This window comes from Paramisgurnus dabryanus, chromosome 15 (assembly GCF_030506205.2).
Source record: "Paramisgurnus dabryanus chromosome 15, PD_genome_1.1, whole genome shotgun sequence".
NCBI lineage: Eukaryota > Metazoa > Chordata > Actinopteri > Cypriniformes > Cobitidae > Paramisgurnus > Paramisgurnus dabryanus.
Genome location: NC_133351.1, coordinates 11,074,921 through 11,094,515, shown reverse-complemented (window position 1 = coordinate 11,094,515; position 19,595 = coordinate 11,074,921). Strand labels below are relative to the sequence as shown.

The 19,595-nt window shown below is 38.4% G+C and overlaps 2 protein-coding genes across 5 annotated transcripts in view; both read right to left on the bottom strand.

Moving 5' to 3' along the window:
• The window catches only part of hspbap1 (hspb associated protein 1), a 464,289-nt gene that overhangs the window by 153,866 nt on the left and 290,828 nt on the right, over positions 1 to 19,595 (bottom strand). The gene's annotated exons all lie outside the window — the stretch shown is intronic.
• sema5ba (sema domain, seven thrombospondin repeats (type 1 and type 1-like), transmembrane domain (TM) and short cytoplasmic domain, (semaphorin) 5Ba) overlaps positions 1 to 19,595 on the bottom strand; it is a 199,692-nt gene that overhangs the window by 51,071 nt on the left and 129,026 nt on the right. For all 4 annotated transcript variants that reach the window (XM_065251983.2, XM_065251986.2, XM_065251985.2 and 1 more), the window contains 4 exons: positions 13,157 to 13,219; positions 10,389 to 10,487; positions 10,070 to 10,283; positions 3,584 to 3,869 (listed from right to left, as the gene is read on the bottom strand). In XM_065251983.2, the coding sequence (XP_065108055.1) occupies positions 3,584 to 3,869; positions 10,070 to 10,283; positions 10,389 to 10,487; positions 13,157 to 13,219 (662 nt within the window). The remainder of the gene's footprint in view (positions 1 to 3,583; positions 3,870 to 10,069; positions 10,284 to 10,388; positions 10,488 to 13,156; positions 13,220 to 19,595) is intronic.

Below are 19,595 nucleotides of genomic sequence, written 5' to 3'. Positions count from 1 at the left end.
AAAAACGTTGAAGACCCCTGCTGTAGTCTTTATTATCCAAGTTTGATTCATTCTTGTTAAAGTCACAAAAATTATTCAACAAGACAAAATTATGATTTTTAGTTTGTGGTTAGATTAAGTAAAAACCAGGTTTATACAGTACGGTCTAGAAATGGTGGGTTGTTTTTACCTCATGGCTGGGTCAGTATTGGACAGAACACACGGTTAGGTAACAACCCAGCATTATTTTTTGTACAAGTGCATGGATCCAATATTGTTACCCATTTTATTTCTCAAATGCTTATGTTTATTTAATGTGTTAAAAACGTTGTGCTACTATAATCACAGCATTTTGAATTTAAATGTTGTGTTAAAATGTCCCCTCAAGTGCAAGAAAACAAACTCAGTTGGCATTTGCGTGCTGTCTTTATTATTTGCTTGTACTGGCGTGCTGTCTGAAGCCTTGAGAACGGGCTCGCACTTTAGAGGTGCAAGTAAACAAAACTTATCAAACAACGCATGAGAAAAAGTATTGAGATCTGTTTCGCGTCTCGTTTACTAAAATATTTAAATTGATCGGGCCAGTGACTGTTGCATCACTGCTATACAACACATTCATTTTAACATGTTTGTAATAATTATCTCACCAATAATGCATGGAGAAATCCCTTATGTTGCAGTAAATTAGGTAACTACTGTATGTAACAAAATTCCATCAGCTTTGGTATGCAAAGCACCTTTTACAAACAGTGTTTGCTGCGCTTTTTTAATCACGCATGTGCGTTTGTGTCACAGTTATGTGCACCCCTGTTTATAATGGTGCTTCTGATTTGAAACCCAAAAAAGTCCATTCATCCTTCACAGAAGTAATCCGCACGGCTCCAGTGGTTTACTAAAGGCCTCCTGAGGGCAATCAATGCTATTTTGTTAGAAAAATATAAATATTTAAAACTACAAACTGGAATAACTAGCTGCCAGCAACATTCAACACGCAAGAGAACTCTGATTATGTTCATCTGAAAAAAAGATAATCATATACATCAAGGATGACTTGTTGGTCAGTAAATCATGGTGTAATTTTCATTATTGGAATGCGATTAAAATGTAATAAAAACTGAATTTGGCTCTCTAACAAAGTCACCTATACTAGAAAATGCCATGGCATGCGTGATATAACACGCAACATATGGGCATGAAGTCTTCTCACTGTGAAAGCAGATGACTATAGAGGTTTCCAAGCAACACATACAGTAGATAATATGGTTAATAAGATGAAGTCATGTTGTGGTGACAGGACACACAATGTAGGAAATAACACAGGTCGTTTAAGGTCACCCTAGATGACCATAAAATTTAATTAGAATGAAGTACAACACTGGTGTAGAAGGCACTAACCCAGTTCAAACCCTAACTAAACCTATCTTATAAATTTTAATTGGCCAACCAACATGTGACTTTTAATTAGAATCACGATATATCAAGGTATTCATTCCTTGTCCATTCTCTGAACCCACTTTCCCTCTGCAGGGGGGTTGGAGCTTGTCCAGAGTACCCGGTAAAATCCATGCTGACAGAGGGAGAACATCCAAACTTTACACATATCTACACTGTCAGAAATAATGGTACAAAAGATGTCACCGGAGATATACCTTTTATAAATGTCCTTATATGTACCCTTTACAGATTCGCAACATTGAGTGGCGGCCGGTGACTTCTTTTTTCAAGGGCGCTCGATGCGAAGTTCGTCACAACATGTATGTAGCCCGTCATGTGTGTGGTTCCTTTTTTCAAAATATGTGTTCTGCACGTTGAGAGATCCTGTGTGCATCACGTGTCTTGTCAAAATAAGTGCCTGCTGTAGATGCATCTAAAGGGTTTATGATAATCACATAATCTGATGCGTATTCACAGTTTACTGTTAAGTGAGTGTCTTGCGTGTATTTTGTGAACGTGAGCGTCTCTTATCATAAACGGTTTTGACGCATGTGCAGCAGGTACATATTTACACTAAACACGTGATGCACAAGGTTCACATGACGCAACAAACACATATTTTGAAAACGCAAGCAACACACGACACTCCGAACACTTATTTTGAATTAGCGCCTCTCGGATGAGCAGTCACGCGCCAGCACTGCCATTGTGTTTCTTAGAAGTACCAAAATGTGCCCTCTTTAGGTACAAAAAACGTACCGCCCCAGGGACTGCTTTTATACCTTTATTTCTGCACGTATGACAATACAGGATTGCTTCATGAATAATAAAATATAATTTTATAATTATACACTGATTGTATCTTTGAAGTACTAAAAGGAAAATAAAAAAAATCACCACATTCACTTTTCCTCAAGAGTGCACATTTTTACCCTGCAGTATATTACAGTACATTCATATATCAGCAACCCCACTATTTGGTGTGCACGAAATGAGCAGAAAATAAACTTTGAGTTCAGATTGTTCCTACAGGGGACAAAAAATAATTTCAAGGTGGATTTTGTCTTGTCGGTGAGCGATACACAAGGTTGTTATTCTGTATTTGAGTAATTCAGGCATGAAAGCGTGCATACTCGTTCGCACCGACGGATCTGTTTCCAGAGAGGTTGTCTGCTGCCATATTAACTGCCAAAAGGTCTGTTCCACCCTGTTAACATGAGCTGATTGACAGAAACGAGGGTAATAACTATTCCTTATAAAAAGTAAAAATATCAAATAAGAAAAACTACTTCAAACACTCTCCGCAACACCTGCCTTTTTATAAAAAAAACCCTCCCATGCTTTATCGCTTATATTGACAATAACAATGATAACAGCAGTGTCTTCATACGGTAACCCACTGAAATAATACACTTACGCCTCCAACTTAATTCCTAAGCACTCTGGGAAAAAACTACAACCAACACTCTTCGACACTTTTGGCAGCCCTCCTGCTAACCCTCTAGAGAGGTTTGCTTAAGGTGTTCAATTCACGACAAGCCAGATGGAGACGCTGTTATTCTGATTGCATTACCATATTCTGTGCCTACTGGGGCAGTAAGTGAAAAAGACAAAAAAGAAACAGTTAAAATAAGGGAGAGGTTGGAGAGAAAGGGGTGGAGAGCGAGGAATAGAAAGCATTTAAAATGATGTATTGCTGTATCATACTAATGCTATATTTGAAACTAGTTTACAGCATGCATACTGTGCACTGGAAAACCCCAATATTGCTTAATATTAAAGGGATAGTTCATCCTCTAAACCTGTATGAATTTCTTTTTTTGCTGATGAACACAATAAAAGATATTTTGATAAATGATGGTAAGCATACAACTGATAGTAACCATTGACTTCCATAGTGGGAAAAACAAATAAGATGAAATTCAGTGGGTACCGTCATCTGTGTGCCTACCATCATTAATCAAAATATCTTCTTCATCATTTATCACTTTCATAATATTTGTTTTCCTACTATGGAAGTCATGGATTTTTGTGTGAACTATCCCTTTAACTAAAATTTGCCGTAAACAGCCAGCGCACCGTGCATTATAGAAAACTCCAGTATAAGCTGTTGTTTTCAGCAGAGCTGTCCAAATCACGCATAAACTATTCAGTCTGGTTAAAAACTTACACGTTGGTGGTAAAGATGCCATAGATGAGGTCCTGTTCGGGCAGGTAGAAGGTGCTCTGTAGCTCATTGTAGTAGAAAGGGATCTCTCCCGACCGCGAGCAGTTGAGTCGAGCTTTTGTGAAGGTGGTCCATGTGTCCTCCAGCAGGAAGCGGCCTCCTATGTCGTTCTTGCAAACCCGGGCCACCCGCGAGTACACCGTCTTGCCGCAGTCATGCTCCACGGCATTCTCTCTCAAGAAGAAGAAGGTGAAAAGACCCACGTCGTATGCCGAGATGAAGTGCGGTTCTTAAAAGAAAAACAGAAAAGCGTGGCTAAAGACCTTGCGGGTGAATAAATATTTCAAATAGGCGCACTTTGTAGGTGCTCTCGGTAGTATAGAGCATCAAAAAGTGAATTGCATTCCAAACAACAACTTTACTTCCCCAGCTATTTGGCCTGCATCCTTTTTTTATCTGCCTTAGGTATCAGTGAAAATACATATTTGTATGCGGTGTGCAAAAATTGGTAGGTTCGGAATAAACAAAGCTGTCCCGTTGGCCCAGATGGCATTGGTCAGGATTGCATTAGTCAGAGTTAATATTGCACACTCTAAATAATGTCCTTCCCCAAGGCCTGTTTTTATCCCCTGCCAAAACCGTGCACGCTGTAGATATTCACCTGTAAACAGGCATGACCGCAATCTCTGCTGGGGCCATCGCTGCAGTTTAAGAGAATGAGATTACTGTTGTGCTGTGAAGCACATGAGAGGCATCAGGACATTACTGCTTTTTGATTCAATTTCAAACACTAATACACAATCTCAGTGGGCACAAGGCTCAGACGCAGCCCGGGGAAAATTAAAGCACGCATTAGAAACAATGACGCATGTGCATGAATTAATTGCATGAGGATAATGTGGAGAAAATGAGACTGGACATTTATCTAACAGACCATGTGCCCCATACCTACAGTATAGGGCTGAAAATCACTTGAAAGCATAAAACAAATTGTGCTATATGTATACCCTCACCTAAAGGATTATTAGGAACACCCCAATTCCGACTCTACCATCTGAATGTCTCATCAGACCATGCAACATTTTTCCAGTCTTCAACTGTCCAATTTTGGTGAGCTCGTGCAAATTGTAGCCACTTATTCCTATTTGTAGTGGAAATGAGTGGTACCCAGTGGGGTCTTCTGTTGTTGTAGCCCATCCGCCTCAAGGTTGTGCGTGTTGTGGCTTCACAAATGCTTTGCTGCATACCTCGGTTGTAACGAGTGGTTATTTCAGTCAAAGTTGCTCTTTTATCAACTTGAATCAGTCGGCCCATTCTCCTCTGATCACTAGCATTAACAAGGCATTTTTACAGCACTGCCGCATACTGGATGTTTTTCCCTTTTTTAACACCATTCTTTGTAAACCCTAGAAATGGTGGTGCGTGAAAATCCCAGTAACTGAGCAGATTGTGAAATACTCGGCACCAACAACCATGCCACTCTCAAAATAGCTTAAATCACCTTTCTTTCCCATTCTGACATTCAGTTTGGATTTTAGGATATTGTCTTGACCAGGACCACACCCCAAAACGCATTAAAGCAACTGCCATGTGATTGGTTGATTAGATAATTGCATTAATGAGAAATTGAACAGGTGTTCCTAATAATCCTTTAGGTGAGTGTGTATGTGCATGGTTTTACCTGAATCTATACCAATACATTTACATTCAACTTACATTGCAATACAAGGTATACATTTATCAGTATATGGATTCCCTGATTTTCTAACCAATGACCTTTTGAACGGCAACGCTAACACAACTTTGAAAGCCTAGCTATAGTAATTTTTTGTGATTTACCATCCAACCTAATGTAAAGAACATTCAGTGAAATTATAACCTTGATATCTTTAATAATATCTTAATGATTGAAATAACTTTGATGCTACTACTCTCAAAATTGAATTATGAGATTTTAACCTGGAGTTCACAGACAGGGTCACATAACAATCAAACAATGTATGAGCTTTTATCTTTACTGCAGTTTCAGACTAGACTAAGTATTGTAGAGGAAGGCAGTGAATATTAATCCTGGTGGCCTCAGTATAACAATGATCATTTCTCAGGGGCAGAAAACTGCATGAATGAATCAAGCCATTTTCACAAAGCTGGAATGGGCAGAGCGTGTGTGCGTGTGTGTCGGTTTGTGAGGGACTTACAGTAACATGACAAACTGCTTTTTCTCTGAAATTAAACACAACCTCATTTCCAAATTGCTACTCCATCAGGTGCCTGTGTGTGCGTGTGTGTGGTACAAGTGTTTATATGCCAACCACAGTCAGGGGAAAAGTGTTGAGCTTAAAAGTGAATTAAATTTCAGAGGAGAGAGACGTACTAATGGCCAAACCGTTCCCGAATGATGACATTTCTCATTGAATCAGAGCTGTGCTACAGCAATTTCATATCTCAATTTGGGCCTGACCTCACACAAGCTACTGTGAGGAGGAAGCATTCAGTTAGCACCTGGACCAAAATGTATGGCGTCAGTCCAGGTGGATTAAAATCTAAACCTTCCCCCAGGTTCATGATGTTCTTTCCTGAGACTTAAAATACGTTTTTAATTCACACATCATTTCCGTTGAGTCCGCCTCTCTCAGCATCCTGCTAACACAAATGACTGAATAATTTAGTAACTCCGCTCTGGCCAAGCTAAAAGAAGGTATATTTAGGAAAGAAGGTGTCCAGCTGGGAAATTATTATGTTTTTCAGGATTTGTATATACTTCTCTCATATAAATTTGTGAGAAATTTTGGTCATATAGCTAATTTGATCATGCCTTTGGCTACCAAAATGTTTAAAATAAATCTCTTTTACATAATGTATCATCCATTAAAATCACTGCAGAGTAAAGTCTATAAATTCAGCCTACGCCTGCTTACGGGTCAGCTTCCCCATCCTGTAATAAAAGCCTCTCTGCAAACCTACATGACATAGTGACAGATTTACAAAACAATTTGGATCATGTACCTAGAACTGGAAGCTCTGCCAGAAATGTACACTGAGGTAGAGCTCTTTACGGGTTCACTTATGGCACTTTTCCATTGCATAGTTAGTACTCCACGGTTTAGATCAGCTCACCTCACTTTGGCTTGGTTAGCTTTTCCATCGAGTTTAGTAATACTTCGGAGTGGGAGGGATTATAGACGTGTCGTTATATTTGCGCTGCCTACTGCTGTGACATCATACAAGTGAGAGCGTTGTTGGAATGTTATACATCCCCATACATTCATTTATTTCCCAGTCCACCACAAAATTAAAATTGACCACCATAAAAAAAGGTATGGTGTTCCTGATTCTCAACCCGTGGATGGTTTCATCGCTAAAAGGGAGTTTGGGAACTTACAGCAAAGCACAGATGACAACAGGTTTACCCGAGACAGCGCAAGCTAGCACGAAGGTAAAGCTAATCTTTTACATTATAGCGATGATGCCGGTAGTGATGATCCTCTCAGACCAATCAGTACTCTACATCGATTTTGTGTCACGTTTTGGTACCAGCTCGGCTAGCTTGGAACCCCAACCGAGGTGGAACTAAAAAAAGTATTGGGTACTACGTAGTGCACCCAGTGGAAAAGACCCGAAAAGTAAGCCCGAATCCAAACAGTGGGGTATTATACAATGGAAAAGCGCCATTAGATCCGATAACCCAAGTTTCGACACAAGCAGGTTTGGGTCTAAAAGTTTCCTCGGACACGGGTCCAAGAAGTCCCGATCTCGTGTGGGTGCATCGAGTCATTTCCCAACCCCCCTCTGTTTGCCAAGAAAGCTTGCGACATCGTCTGGCTGGCGGTAGGGTAATTTTCAATGAGCCAGACCTGTCAACCAATTTTGAATACACACTACGGTTACCTTGGTGTCGTCATCAGATAACAAATGAAAATGGAGCAGCAGGCCAAATTGGTTGCGAGGCCACCAGGGTTTCTTTCTGTCTGACTGGTGCGTGTGCAGCTACAAACTGGGCAACCTACGAGACCGTTTACTTTCGGGTCCAGTCACGTAAAAAAATTACCACTTGGTCGTATCAGACTCTGGTCTAATTTCGTCGGTTTGTCTTGGGTCGGGTCTTTTTAAAAAAATATATATTTATGCATGTCGGGTTCAGGTAAAAAGTGATTTGGGTAGTTTCGGGTCAGGTACATTTCTTTGGACCCGAGAAGACCTCTACACTGAGGTCAGACGTAAGCTTTCCAACCAGCTTGCATGTTGAAAACCCCTGGGAGGGAGAAAACCTTTAAATGTTATTTTCATCATAGGCTGTTTTAATAAAGATAAATGTCAGATCTTACAAGGCTTTGACTTGCATGTAAACATTTATTCCACTTTGTAGAAAACACTAAGATATTTATCACACATCATCAATTACCCCAAGCCCTACATGTACAAACCATTCAGCCATTCACAACTCTAAACTTTGAGCTGTGGTTGTATTCACATACGGTCAGACTTTATTTCTCTTTGTCTTTCTCTCCCTTAGGTGTGGACCCACAAGTGAACCAAGTATGAAGGCTGACTGGGTGACATGGAGCGTTGCAGCTGCAATTTCACCCTCTCTCTGCCATAAGCGATAATTACACTGCTGGATGCCTGTGTGGCCCAAGCCCACTCTTACACCTCCATAACCTCTTTAACTCTCCAACCTCTCTCTATGTGCTTTTCTGATTCTCTCATCCACTCTCACACCTCCTCAGCAAAGCATTGCTATATGAATAACAGCTATATGTTTCTCCATATCCTGTTTCTACGGCTATCAGGATGAATGTTCGAGAAAAGACAGTGTCAGCATCTGGGAGATTAGATATCATTTTGAGCATGCAGGCTTGTCAGATTTTTTTTTTTTTTGGAAAATCTAAAAGTTTTCATTTTCATTTTTACCATGTACAAACCCAAGTCAGATGCACTAAGATGACAATGACAGCAGAATAGAAAGAAAAAAAAATGCCACTGGCGATATCAGTCAGTTATCAATTCTGTATAAAAAAAACAAAAAAAAAACAATTGTTGTCGTAGAGTGTATAGAGGTCTAGCTGTTTTTTCACAAGCTTTGGTGCTTTTGCAAATCTGAACAGATTATGAAACTGTGATCTTCTATTTATAAAGAAAGACACTTCTAAGTGCAGGGTTCCCACACCTTAGTTAACTTCAAATTCAAGGACCTTTCAAGGACTTTCCAGGTCTAACACCCTCAAATTCAAAGACTAAATGTGGGGACACATTTCATGTGAGAGCAAGGTTACATCGTGTTACCTTTAAAGATACATTGTTACAGTTCCCTTTTGAGGGAACTCGCGCTACGTCACTGCGGTGACACTTTGAGGGCATTTCCAGGGGTAAGTGCGTCTGCATGTGTATATCAAATTCAACCAATGGTGAGGCTTAACGACAAAGACAGGGTGACGCGGGAGCCAGTAAGTATATCGCTATCTAAAATATATTGCCAAAGACAGCTTACAGGGACATAGGAAGTATGGCAAAGGAGACTCAGCGTCTCGTTCCCTTCTCAGGGAACAACAGTTACATACGTAACCCGAGACGTTTTCATGTGTCAAACAAAACTATGCAAAAAAGCATGATATGAATCAACATTTGCATACAGAATATATAAGTATTTACAGCGAACAGTTTAGCACAAATGTTTATGATATTATCCTACACTACACAGAGAATAATATGGATATTTTTCCCCAAAAAACTTCTTGCCTAAAATAGATTCAAGCACTTTCAATGACCTGTATCTATGCATGTTTATTTTTAAAAACTTCCTAGGTCCTTGAATTTTTTCCCCAGATTCATTTTAGAACATTTTAAAGGACCCGTGAGAACCCTGTACGTAACCAGTAGGCCATCCTATCAAAAAAATAGATATTAATGCTCATGTTCTGTTTGGGGTCTAAAAGACCTCTAGGACATTTTTGTAGTGCCAAAAGTATACATTACAATGACGTATCAGATTGATACTAAATGACTTCAAAGCAAAATCTGACACCAAACAGAAACTAGCTCTGTGTCGCATTTCGCATACTATCAGTACTACAGTAAATAGTAGTCAAAATTAGATTTATATGTCCCATCTCATTTAAAGTACTCAAAAGTCCATACTTTCACATAAAAAACAGTATATACTTTTACGGGCATGATAGGGGAGTAGTTAGGATGCAGACAATGTTACTTATATTTGGAATAGCATTTCCTGAGAATTTTATAAAAACTATTCAATAGTTAATGAAATCATTATTTTTAGTTCACGTCAGTGCGGTCTCTGGGACTCAAAATATAAAAATATTAAAGCCACTTAACATGAGAGTTGAAGTTTTCTCATTTAATGTTTATCTTTGCTTTGAAGCATGTATAAAATTCACAATTAATTTGAAGATAACATTCAGACATTTGACAGAACAGAGAAACGTTAAAGCATTTCAAATGTTCAGGCACGAGATGATGAGATTAACGTACCATTAAGCCATTTGGAGTTGTACTGGGCGGTCCGAAGAGGTGGCATTCCTCCAAGGCTGCGATAGATGACAGGGTCCCGCCCCGAGAAATCGATGACTGTCGCGGCATACAGCTCTCCGCTTTCGGTTACCACAGCGGTGGAGTTATGACGCGGGTCATAGGGACAGCGGGCCACTCCGTTGACCCTCTCCAACACCCTGCTCATGTTCCCTGCCTGAGAGAGTGGGACGGTACGGATAACACACACTTTGGTAAAGCTTTGATTAAGACGGGTTATTTGGCATGGAAAGAATATACTAGTCACAGTGTCACTGGCTACCTCTCTTGTGATGCACAGAGGCTGAAAGGCATTGGTGCCGCAGGTGATCACCTCTGTCTTGTTGACAAGCAAAACTCGGATGTAGTTTTGACACTCCACCTGCAAGGGGAGATACACCTGTCAATATGAAAGATAGCAGCAGGGGCTATGTTTGTAATAGAGAACTGAATAATGCCCAGGATATACTGCGTGTCCAATCTGCAGCAAACTACAATAAAAATAATATACACACTGAAAAAAATATCTGGTTGCACTTGATTCAATTTAGTTTTTCTTTAAATGATTTTTCTTTAAAACATTGTTGGATGTATGTAATTTCATTATGTACTCCAGTTTTAACATGATTGAATCATATTTTCTTAAAATGAAATTAATTTTAATTAATGTTAGTTTCATTTAAAGAAATCTTAATTTAATTATGTGCAACCAATGTCCAGAAGGTCACATGATGACCTTGGTGTTTTGCATGTTTATGTCTGTGTAAGCAGTCCAATTTCAATATTTTTGGTTATTTTTTATATTTTTATTTTGGTTCTGTAATCTTTGGCAGTCCAATCAATTAATGAGTTCATACAGGAGTGCAGTTTCTTTAGGGAATAAATGGAGGTAACCCCCCCTCCCAATAATCATAACTAGCAGTTCCACAGTTGACAATTCAACTGCTTGTTAAACCAAATCTGCATCTATTAGTTCATAATAATAAAATACTTTAAGAAAGAAAATTTGCTATATTGTCTGTTTAACTCTTTCCTCGTCATTTCTCTTAATGAACTCCGCAAATTAAGAGAAAACGCTTCCCTGCCATTGATGAGTTTTTCTGGCAATCCGTATTTCCACTACTATCCACCAGGTGGTGTTCTTACCCAACTTATAAAACCCGGAAGTAACCCCTTAGGGCAAACAGTTCAAACTCTGTGTATGTTTTGATCATCACTCTGAATCTGATCTTTATCAAAGTCCGACACAAAAACACAATTATCTCTTTTTGCTCAAATTTTTTTATTTTTTAAGAAACCTACCCATATTTGAGAGGTGATAAAAAGAAAACAAATGAAGGTAGGATAATTTTTTTTTGTTTGAAAGCAGAGGGTCTGTTCTTTCATATTGTGCTATGTTGAACTATAAGTGGTGCTAGGTGCTAAAAAGGGATCCCCTATGATAAAAAATTTTTTAGTAGTATTTAGCACTATTTTTTATTACTTGTACTGATAATTTTGAGGAATTTCATTGAGAGAATGCTTGGCAGATTCTTGCACACTCTAAAAACAAACAGTGCTATATAGCACCAAAAGTGGTTCTTTGCTCGTAATCATAGAAGAACCATTTTTAGTGCCATATAGCACCGGTGAAGCACCAGTGAAGCACCCGTGTAGAACCATATAGTGCTACAGTATGTAGAACCATATGTGGTGCTATATGGCCCCAATATTGTTCTACACAGGTGCTTTACAGGTGCTTCACCGGTGCTATATGGCTCTAAAAATGGTTCTTCTATGATTACGAGCAAAGAACCACTTTTGGTGCTATATAGCACCGTTTGTTTTTAGAGCTATTATGATTGCTTTCAGATAACAGAAGGTCCTTAGCATTCGTTCAAATGTTTTCGCTAATAAGACATTTCGAACAAACCCACTGTTTCCCCCAGGAGCAATTACACTCCGCTAAAGAGTGATATTATTTTATCTTTCATTTGTCTTACAACAAACTAACAGAAATCCTCCCTAACGCTATCTGTTAGTCAAAGCATTTTCTTACAACTTTCTTGTGCACTTGACTGTAAAAGTGACATTTCAAACAGGAGGGATGTGATAAACCCCTTAATGTCAGCGAGGCTATAAACCCCGTAATGTCAGTGAGGCAAAATCCATATGGCATAAATTAGCAGCTAGGGGAATATACTGTGGTTTGTGCTCCCTACTTCAGATGAGAAATGTCAACATGTTGGTTTATAGTCCATCAACTACTGAGTAAGTGAGTAACAGATCAAATGTGACCCTGCCTGTAAAACCCAGCTAAAGTCATTTTTTCTGATTTTGTGATTTACTGTTTACTTTAGTACAAAATGTAAAGAGCATCCTGCAAAATATTACTTTGATATATTTAATATTAACTGAGTAAGACCATGTAAAAGATTAGAAATCAATGAGTAAAAACAAACTTTAATGCTCCTAATCTCAAAATTACTGTACAAATCTGTTATTTTGGAAACAGGGGAAAAAGTACTTCATATTAAAAATGGCTTGGGGCCTAAATGCAAATAATTTTATCAAACTGCAGTTTCCAAGCCAAGAAAACAATTGTAGTTTTTTAGTAGTAGATGAGGACCTGTTACACCTTTTTAAACTCCACTAAAATAAATAACATCTTTCATGCATCTTTAGATGTTCCTGTAGCTTTATTAGCAATGTGTTAGCAGCGTAAAGGTCATATGTTTGATTCTCACAAAACACACAAACTGATAAAATAAAAATGCATACATTAAATGCACTGTAAATGGCTTTGGATAAAAGCGCCTGCAAAATGAATAAATGTTGTAAAATGTCATGCAGCGCTTTAGTCAGCTAGCTAAAATCATACTTTTGAAAATACAGCAAATTACATGCTCTGGGATAAAACTACCAACCCCTGGGCCTTAGAAATCCTGAATAAGTAAGCCGAACATATTGCCCTCCCACAAACCTCAACAATACTTAACCATCAGACCAATGGGTTTGCAGCATTTTTGAAAGAAATGTGCCTATTCAGAGAACCTGGGGGTTTAAAGTTACCTCTGTCTTGCCTTTGCTTTGACAGGACCTCCTGGTGTCTTCGTCTGGGCCCCATTCGGTTGCCTAGGAAACCAAAATAAACCCCAAAAAGTCACTTGCGGTGATTCACAATTGCACAAGCCAGGTAATGCGACTGTTGATGGTAATATTGCATTCAGCCAGATGCAACAAAAGACATTAACCTTATCATTTTGTTTATTGTGTAAATACCAAGTGAGCCAGCGGCTTAAAAGTGGTAACTAGACAGTTGGAAGACCAGATGCAATTTGCATGTAAATACCATCTCCTAGTCTCATTCAAGCATAGAGACCACCCCATTTATGTCTGCCCAATTATTCCCTCTCAGAGCTACGTGTCCAGCCAGCAATACCACAGCCAGTGCTTGGAAACTATAAACCTGCTGTCTTAAAGTGGGCATGTGCATATTCACAAACCAGCACCTTTGTTACACAGTCGATAAAGTAGCAGTAGTTTCATAATCCTTATGGAACCTTATTAGTGATTTATGTTAAAATATATTCCATATAGGCTCTGTTCAATCCCTCTTCCATTATCTTTCTTCACTTAATACTTCAAGGAGCCATTCTGACTCCACGAATACAACACTGGAACCCAGGTAGTAAGTTTGTAGTGCACTGCTGCCTAAACTTTTTACAATGGCTTCATCCCCTAAAAACAGCGTACAACCTCTCTGTGGACCCACACTAGACTACATGGTATAGTAATATACATGGAAAAGGGAAAATAGATGTATTTATGTACAACATTTCTTAATAGTAATATGAAATTAATGTTACGATTACAAATCTTCATGCAATTTTTTTACATTTAATATATGGTACATCCTCATAATATGCAAGCTTGTTTGGTATCGCTATGAATATAACGTGAAAAACTGTGAAAAGATAGAAATCAATATGAATTGGCAATGACATTTTTTACACAAAGCTGACAAGAAAAAGGAAATAATTTCACACCAATAAGTCTTTAGACCACAGAGACCAAATAAGCTGCATATTGCACCCTTCAGCTCATATCATGATGACCATATTTTTATACAAAATACAGTAAGTTAATAAGACTGGAACTATCAACAATAAGGAAAAAATGTATGATAATATTTCATATATATTCAATTCAAAGACATACAATGGGCACAAAATCTATAAGGATCCAAACTGATATATTTTTTAGGGCTGTCAAAAGATTTATCACAATTAATCACATACAAAATAAAAGTTTATGTTTGTATATTATGTGTGTGTGTGTGTGTGTGTGTGTGTGTGTGTGTATTGTGTGTGTATTATTAGTATTTGAGTAATACTGCAAAGGACAATGTAATAAAAATATTAGGGCTGATTAATTACGAGTAATCACATACAAAATAAAAGTTTTTTTTGCATAATTTATGTACATGTTTGTATTTAAGAAACATTTACATGTAACAAACATACACACACATACATGTATGAATTGAAGAAAAATTTTATAAACCTATATATATACCATTTTTCTTCAATTCATACATGTATGTGTTTGTTTGTTTGTTTGTTTGTTATGTAAATGTTTCTTAAATACAAACATGTACATAAATTATGCAAGAAAACTTTTATTTTGTATGTGATTACTCATTATTAATCAGCCCTAATATTTTTATTACATTGTCCTTTGCAGTATTACTCAAATACTAATACCGTATTTTCCGCACTATAAGGCTCACTTAAAACCCTTTAATTTTCTCAAAAAACGACAGTGCGCCTTATAATCCGGTGCGCCTTATAGTGCGGAAAATACGGTAATATAAAAATATAAAAATGCTTATTTTCAACCATGCTTTGGGTTAAAAAGGGACAACCCTAGCCGTTGGGTTAAATTAACCCAGAAAATTTTCATATTTTACCAAAGAGTGGGTTAAAACACAGCAGTTTGTGTTGAAACAACCCAGAATAGGTTAAATTACAACCGAGCGAGTTACAATCGTATCATTTACACTTCGACATACACTAACTGAAGTCCAACCTGAATACTTTCGAACGCAAATGACATTTACAAACTTGTTTTCAAACACTTTTGGATTTTTATATTTCATTATCGCCTGTTTGGGGAGCAATGCTTCAATTTTTGGAACGACTTCATGTTTTTATTCACAGATGGATTTCTATAACATTGTAAACATTCAATAGCAAAGCTGTCAGGTACACCACAAAGCCACACAGATTCGGGTAGCTTTTGTTTGTTTCCCGCATTCATGTGTGTTTCACGGCCGAGGCGTGTTTGTGATGGATGCCTAAGGAGTGAGTCATCGTTCAGGTCATTAACATCTTGTCTGTGAGTCCCTGTTTTCTGGAAGAATCCGTCAGCTTAACCCTGACCTGGAGCACGGCAGTCCCTCTCTTCACATCACACTGGAACAATGCCAGCCCTCCAATGCTATTCCCAAAGACCCTTCTGAAGAGGCAGACTGTGAAAAGCACACTGTATGCCATGTTTGGTAAAGGCCTGAATGTGAAGCTGGAAACATTGCCACCGTTTCGGGGGCCGCTATCCACCGGGCACCGGCGGGCGGTGACCAGAGAGCCTTTCACTGGTGGGAGGCTTAAACCTTTAAATGATAAATTACTTCTGACAAGCGTTATGCCAAAGAGGATGAGGTAATATAGACTAAGAGCATACGGAGGTAATGATGTAACTGTTTGTTCAACAGGCAGTGCGTGAATAATCCTGGTGATTTGATTCAGTTTTAGCATTCATCGTCTACTGATATATAAAGGACAATTAATCCTAAAACATTTTACCTTACTATGTCCCATTTTTAATAAACTTAGGCTAAAAAAAGTTCACAGTTTTTAAGAATTACATGACGCTTGAATAACAAACAATGCACCATGAACCATTTAAAATATAGTGCTTGCAGTAGCTGTAAAACTCCCTAAAGGCCACAGAAGATGTTGAGAACGGTTGAAATCACAGATAAGCATCCGCTTCGGCTCCAAAGCTGTCAAAGAGAAAATCGCATATGTGCTTAGACTGTGCAGTCTAAAGTGGTTTAGCAATCGGATCCGACTGGTTTAATGAGGCGTTGTGCATGAGCTTGGAGAACCAGACCATTCACCATTATGTGTGGCATAATTACTCAAACCTCATTTTTTTCTAATAACATGGCATTACTAAGCACTCGGCCCCTGGCATCCTCATGAAACAGTATCATGAATTTTTCATTGAGGAATAAAATTGTTAGGATTTATTTATACATAAATTAGTACGGCGGAGAGACACCGTTGGGCTAGAAATTGCATTCCATTCATTGTGAGAACAGAAGAAATGCTAATAAGAGCACAAGAGAGGGCGCGATGGTAGAGAATTGTCATTCGCGTGTTGCCGTTGATAAGGTTATTGTGATTGTGACACATTACAAATGTTTTAAATGAAAAGCATATCTGAAAATGGATATTGTAAATGTCCCCAAGGAGATTTTCAAGTGTCAGCTGCTTGTCAACACAGGGACTTGTTTTTCCTTAAATAATTTAAGATTAAGGGGGGAGGGGGTCTAACGTTATGTCATGCATTCTGACTTATTAACACAGTTAAAGAGTTTAATTCCATGCTGAACAAGGGCTACAAAAACAATTTGTACGTACAACGGAGTATTTCACAATTTTTTTCCCGACTACTTAATTTGTTGAGTAAGCAGTGCCGGAAGTACAGTGGAAGTCCTTATATGGGTATTTCAACTGGATTAGAGCATGCACGCACACACCAACCAAGTCAACACAAAATCAATCTCACCAAGAAAGTGTGTTGTTGTTGTTTGTGAGAGAAATTAAAGGGACCCTCAACTTTTTTTTAAAATATGCTCATTTTCCATCTCCCCTAGAGTTAAATCCCCTAGGCAGATATGGCTAGGAACTATACTCTCATTCTGGCGTAATAATCAAGGACTTTGCTGTTGTAACATGGCTGCAGGAAAGCAATAATATTACGCCGCAGCCAAAAATACTCCCCTTAGTATCTTTCAATAGCAGTGGACTATTTTGGGGCACTACGTAATATCATTGCACCTCCTGCAGCCATGTTAGAGCAGCAGCAAAGTCCTTGATTATTACGCCAGAATGAGAGTATAGTTCCTAGACATAAATGCCTAGAAATCGCTAATTTTAATTTGCCGCCTTAGTACACGATGTAAATACAGAAAAATCAAGTTTTAAATAGAAAAAATATCAAAACTGTTTTTTTAGGTGCGATGCTAATGGTCTAATCAGATTCAATGGATTATGCTAAGCTATGCTAAAAGTGCTAGCGCCAGACCCTCAGCTGAATGGATTCCAAAATGGTAAAAACTAATGTTTAACTCTAGGGGAGCTGGAAAATAAAAAAGCTTGTTCATCTTTCCTAAAAAAAAAAACATTATGGAAACAGTGTGTTTGTATAAAGCTGGGTTTTGTTACAATTAGGCGGTCCCAACCCAGTCACTAGTCACAGGCGGTAAGTAAAATTGTTTGTTTTCTTGGCAATTGTCGCGTAAGTGCATATAATGTCAACAACATGGACATGTAAGTTATCCAGAGACAGTGGGATAATGTAAAAAACTGTAAATTTATCTTACTCTAAGTTTCTTTTTTTCCAAAAAATAAACAAAACACCATTAAAGAAAATTGTTTTATACAATGGCCTATAGTTTTCATGAACACTCCCTTCCCTCCAAAACCTTAACCGATTTGGGATTGGAAAATGTAATTTGCATACTCATCAACGAGACCCCTGATTAAAGTGCCATGGCTCCGCCCCACTCTTGCTGGCTGGAGCAGTGAAGCTATCCGTCTCATTGGCGGGTCTTCAAGGTCTGCAGGCTTCAATAGGCAACTCAAGGCACCGCCCTGTTTTGTCCTTAAACAGAGTGCCCTATTCAAGTGGCCCCATCCTCATTTACCGCCACCCCGGGATGTGACACGACTCTCAATATCTTTGCCTTATTGTCCAAAAACGTTGAAGCTCACACAAGAGGGCGTAGAGCCGTAGACACACACTACACCATCTCCTCCTGCCCCCATGGCATTCCCTGGATCTACAACAGTCTCCCTCTCACTTCACATACCAACACACCATATTCACTGGCTGATTAGAAAAATAGAGCCAGTGTTGAACGGGGGGTGTATACCCCTCTCTCTAGGCTTGAATAAGGGTAGTGCATGGGTTTGTCTAAAGGCGTGTGTGTGCCTAGGCAAAGGGGACTTGCAAATAGGGAGCCCTTTGAAGGTCCACAGCTGTGCTGTCTGAACACATTTACTTTAGGTTAGAAAAACAGGGAAAGCGAGAGAGAGAACAGGATGAAAAATAAAGCAACATGTCTAATGCATTGCTCTTAAAAAACAACACGAATCAAAAGCATTGCATACACAGCATATGTGGATGTGAGTGATTTAAAAAGGGCACTTTATGTGGATCAAACTGACTTAGAGCTACAAAACTCCCAGGCAAAGAGCAATACTTTTGAGGCATACCATGCTACAGCATTTTTCAAAACAGGTTTGAGCTCTTTTAAATGTTAAAACATCTTAAAATGTTATACTATAAAGAATTCAACTCAGTTTTAACTCAAATATTTCTAGCGAATTGTTCCATCTACATTTTTTTATGGGCTAAGTTGAGGATCTTTAATTGTAGCATTTGTGGTAACAGTTGGTTCCAAAAAACGATTTTTAAATTGACACTTTAAAGGGGTCATAGCATGAAAATCTAACTTTTTTCATGTTTAAATGCTATAATTGGGTGATTCTATCAACCTAGAAAATGTGAAAAAGGAACAACCAAGTAACTTTGTTTTGGTAAACCATTCTCTGCAAGCATGTGAAAAATTTGAAGAGCTTGGTTCCAAAACGCGATAAACGGCATGTAAAAGAAAAAATGAGTTACCGCCAATCTCAGTATTGTATCTGGTCAGTATTAAAAAGTAAATTCTTAATTTTACGTAAAATCCAATATTGGCCATGTTATAATAATAACAATTTATAACAATAAATCCGCTCAACAAATCACAGCGCACCATTCCATGCATTGTGAACAACAATGTCGGCGAGTTGAATAGACTACACACGAAATCCTATTTTTCCTCATCTACTTTGTACTTCGTGATCAACAAATGAACAAAACATACTTTGATGGCATTGATAAACCTGTGGTGGTTTTTGTGACCGGAAAGAAACGTAAGCCATCAAAAATCTTACAGAAAGACGGAAAAATACCGGTTGCTTGTTCTCCCGACGGCATCAAGCTTCTGTCATGCTAACATATTGACCCCAGGGGATCTTAAAAAAGTTTAGCAATGACCTCCCAAGGATGACAGCAGCAATGAGTGTGTTCTTAATATGATGACATTATTGTTTATTTTTTTAATTAGTGTATACCACTATTCAACTAAATGAATACAACACAGCAAAGATGA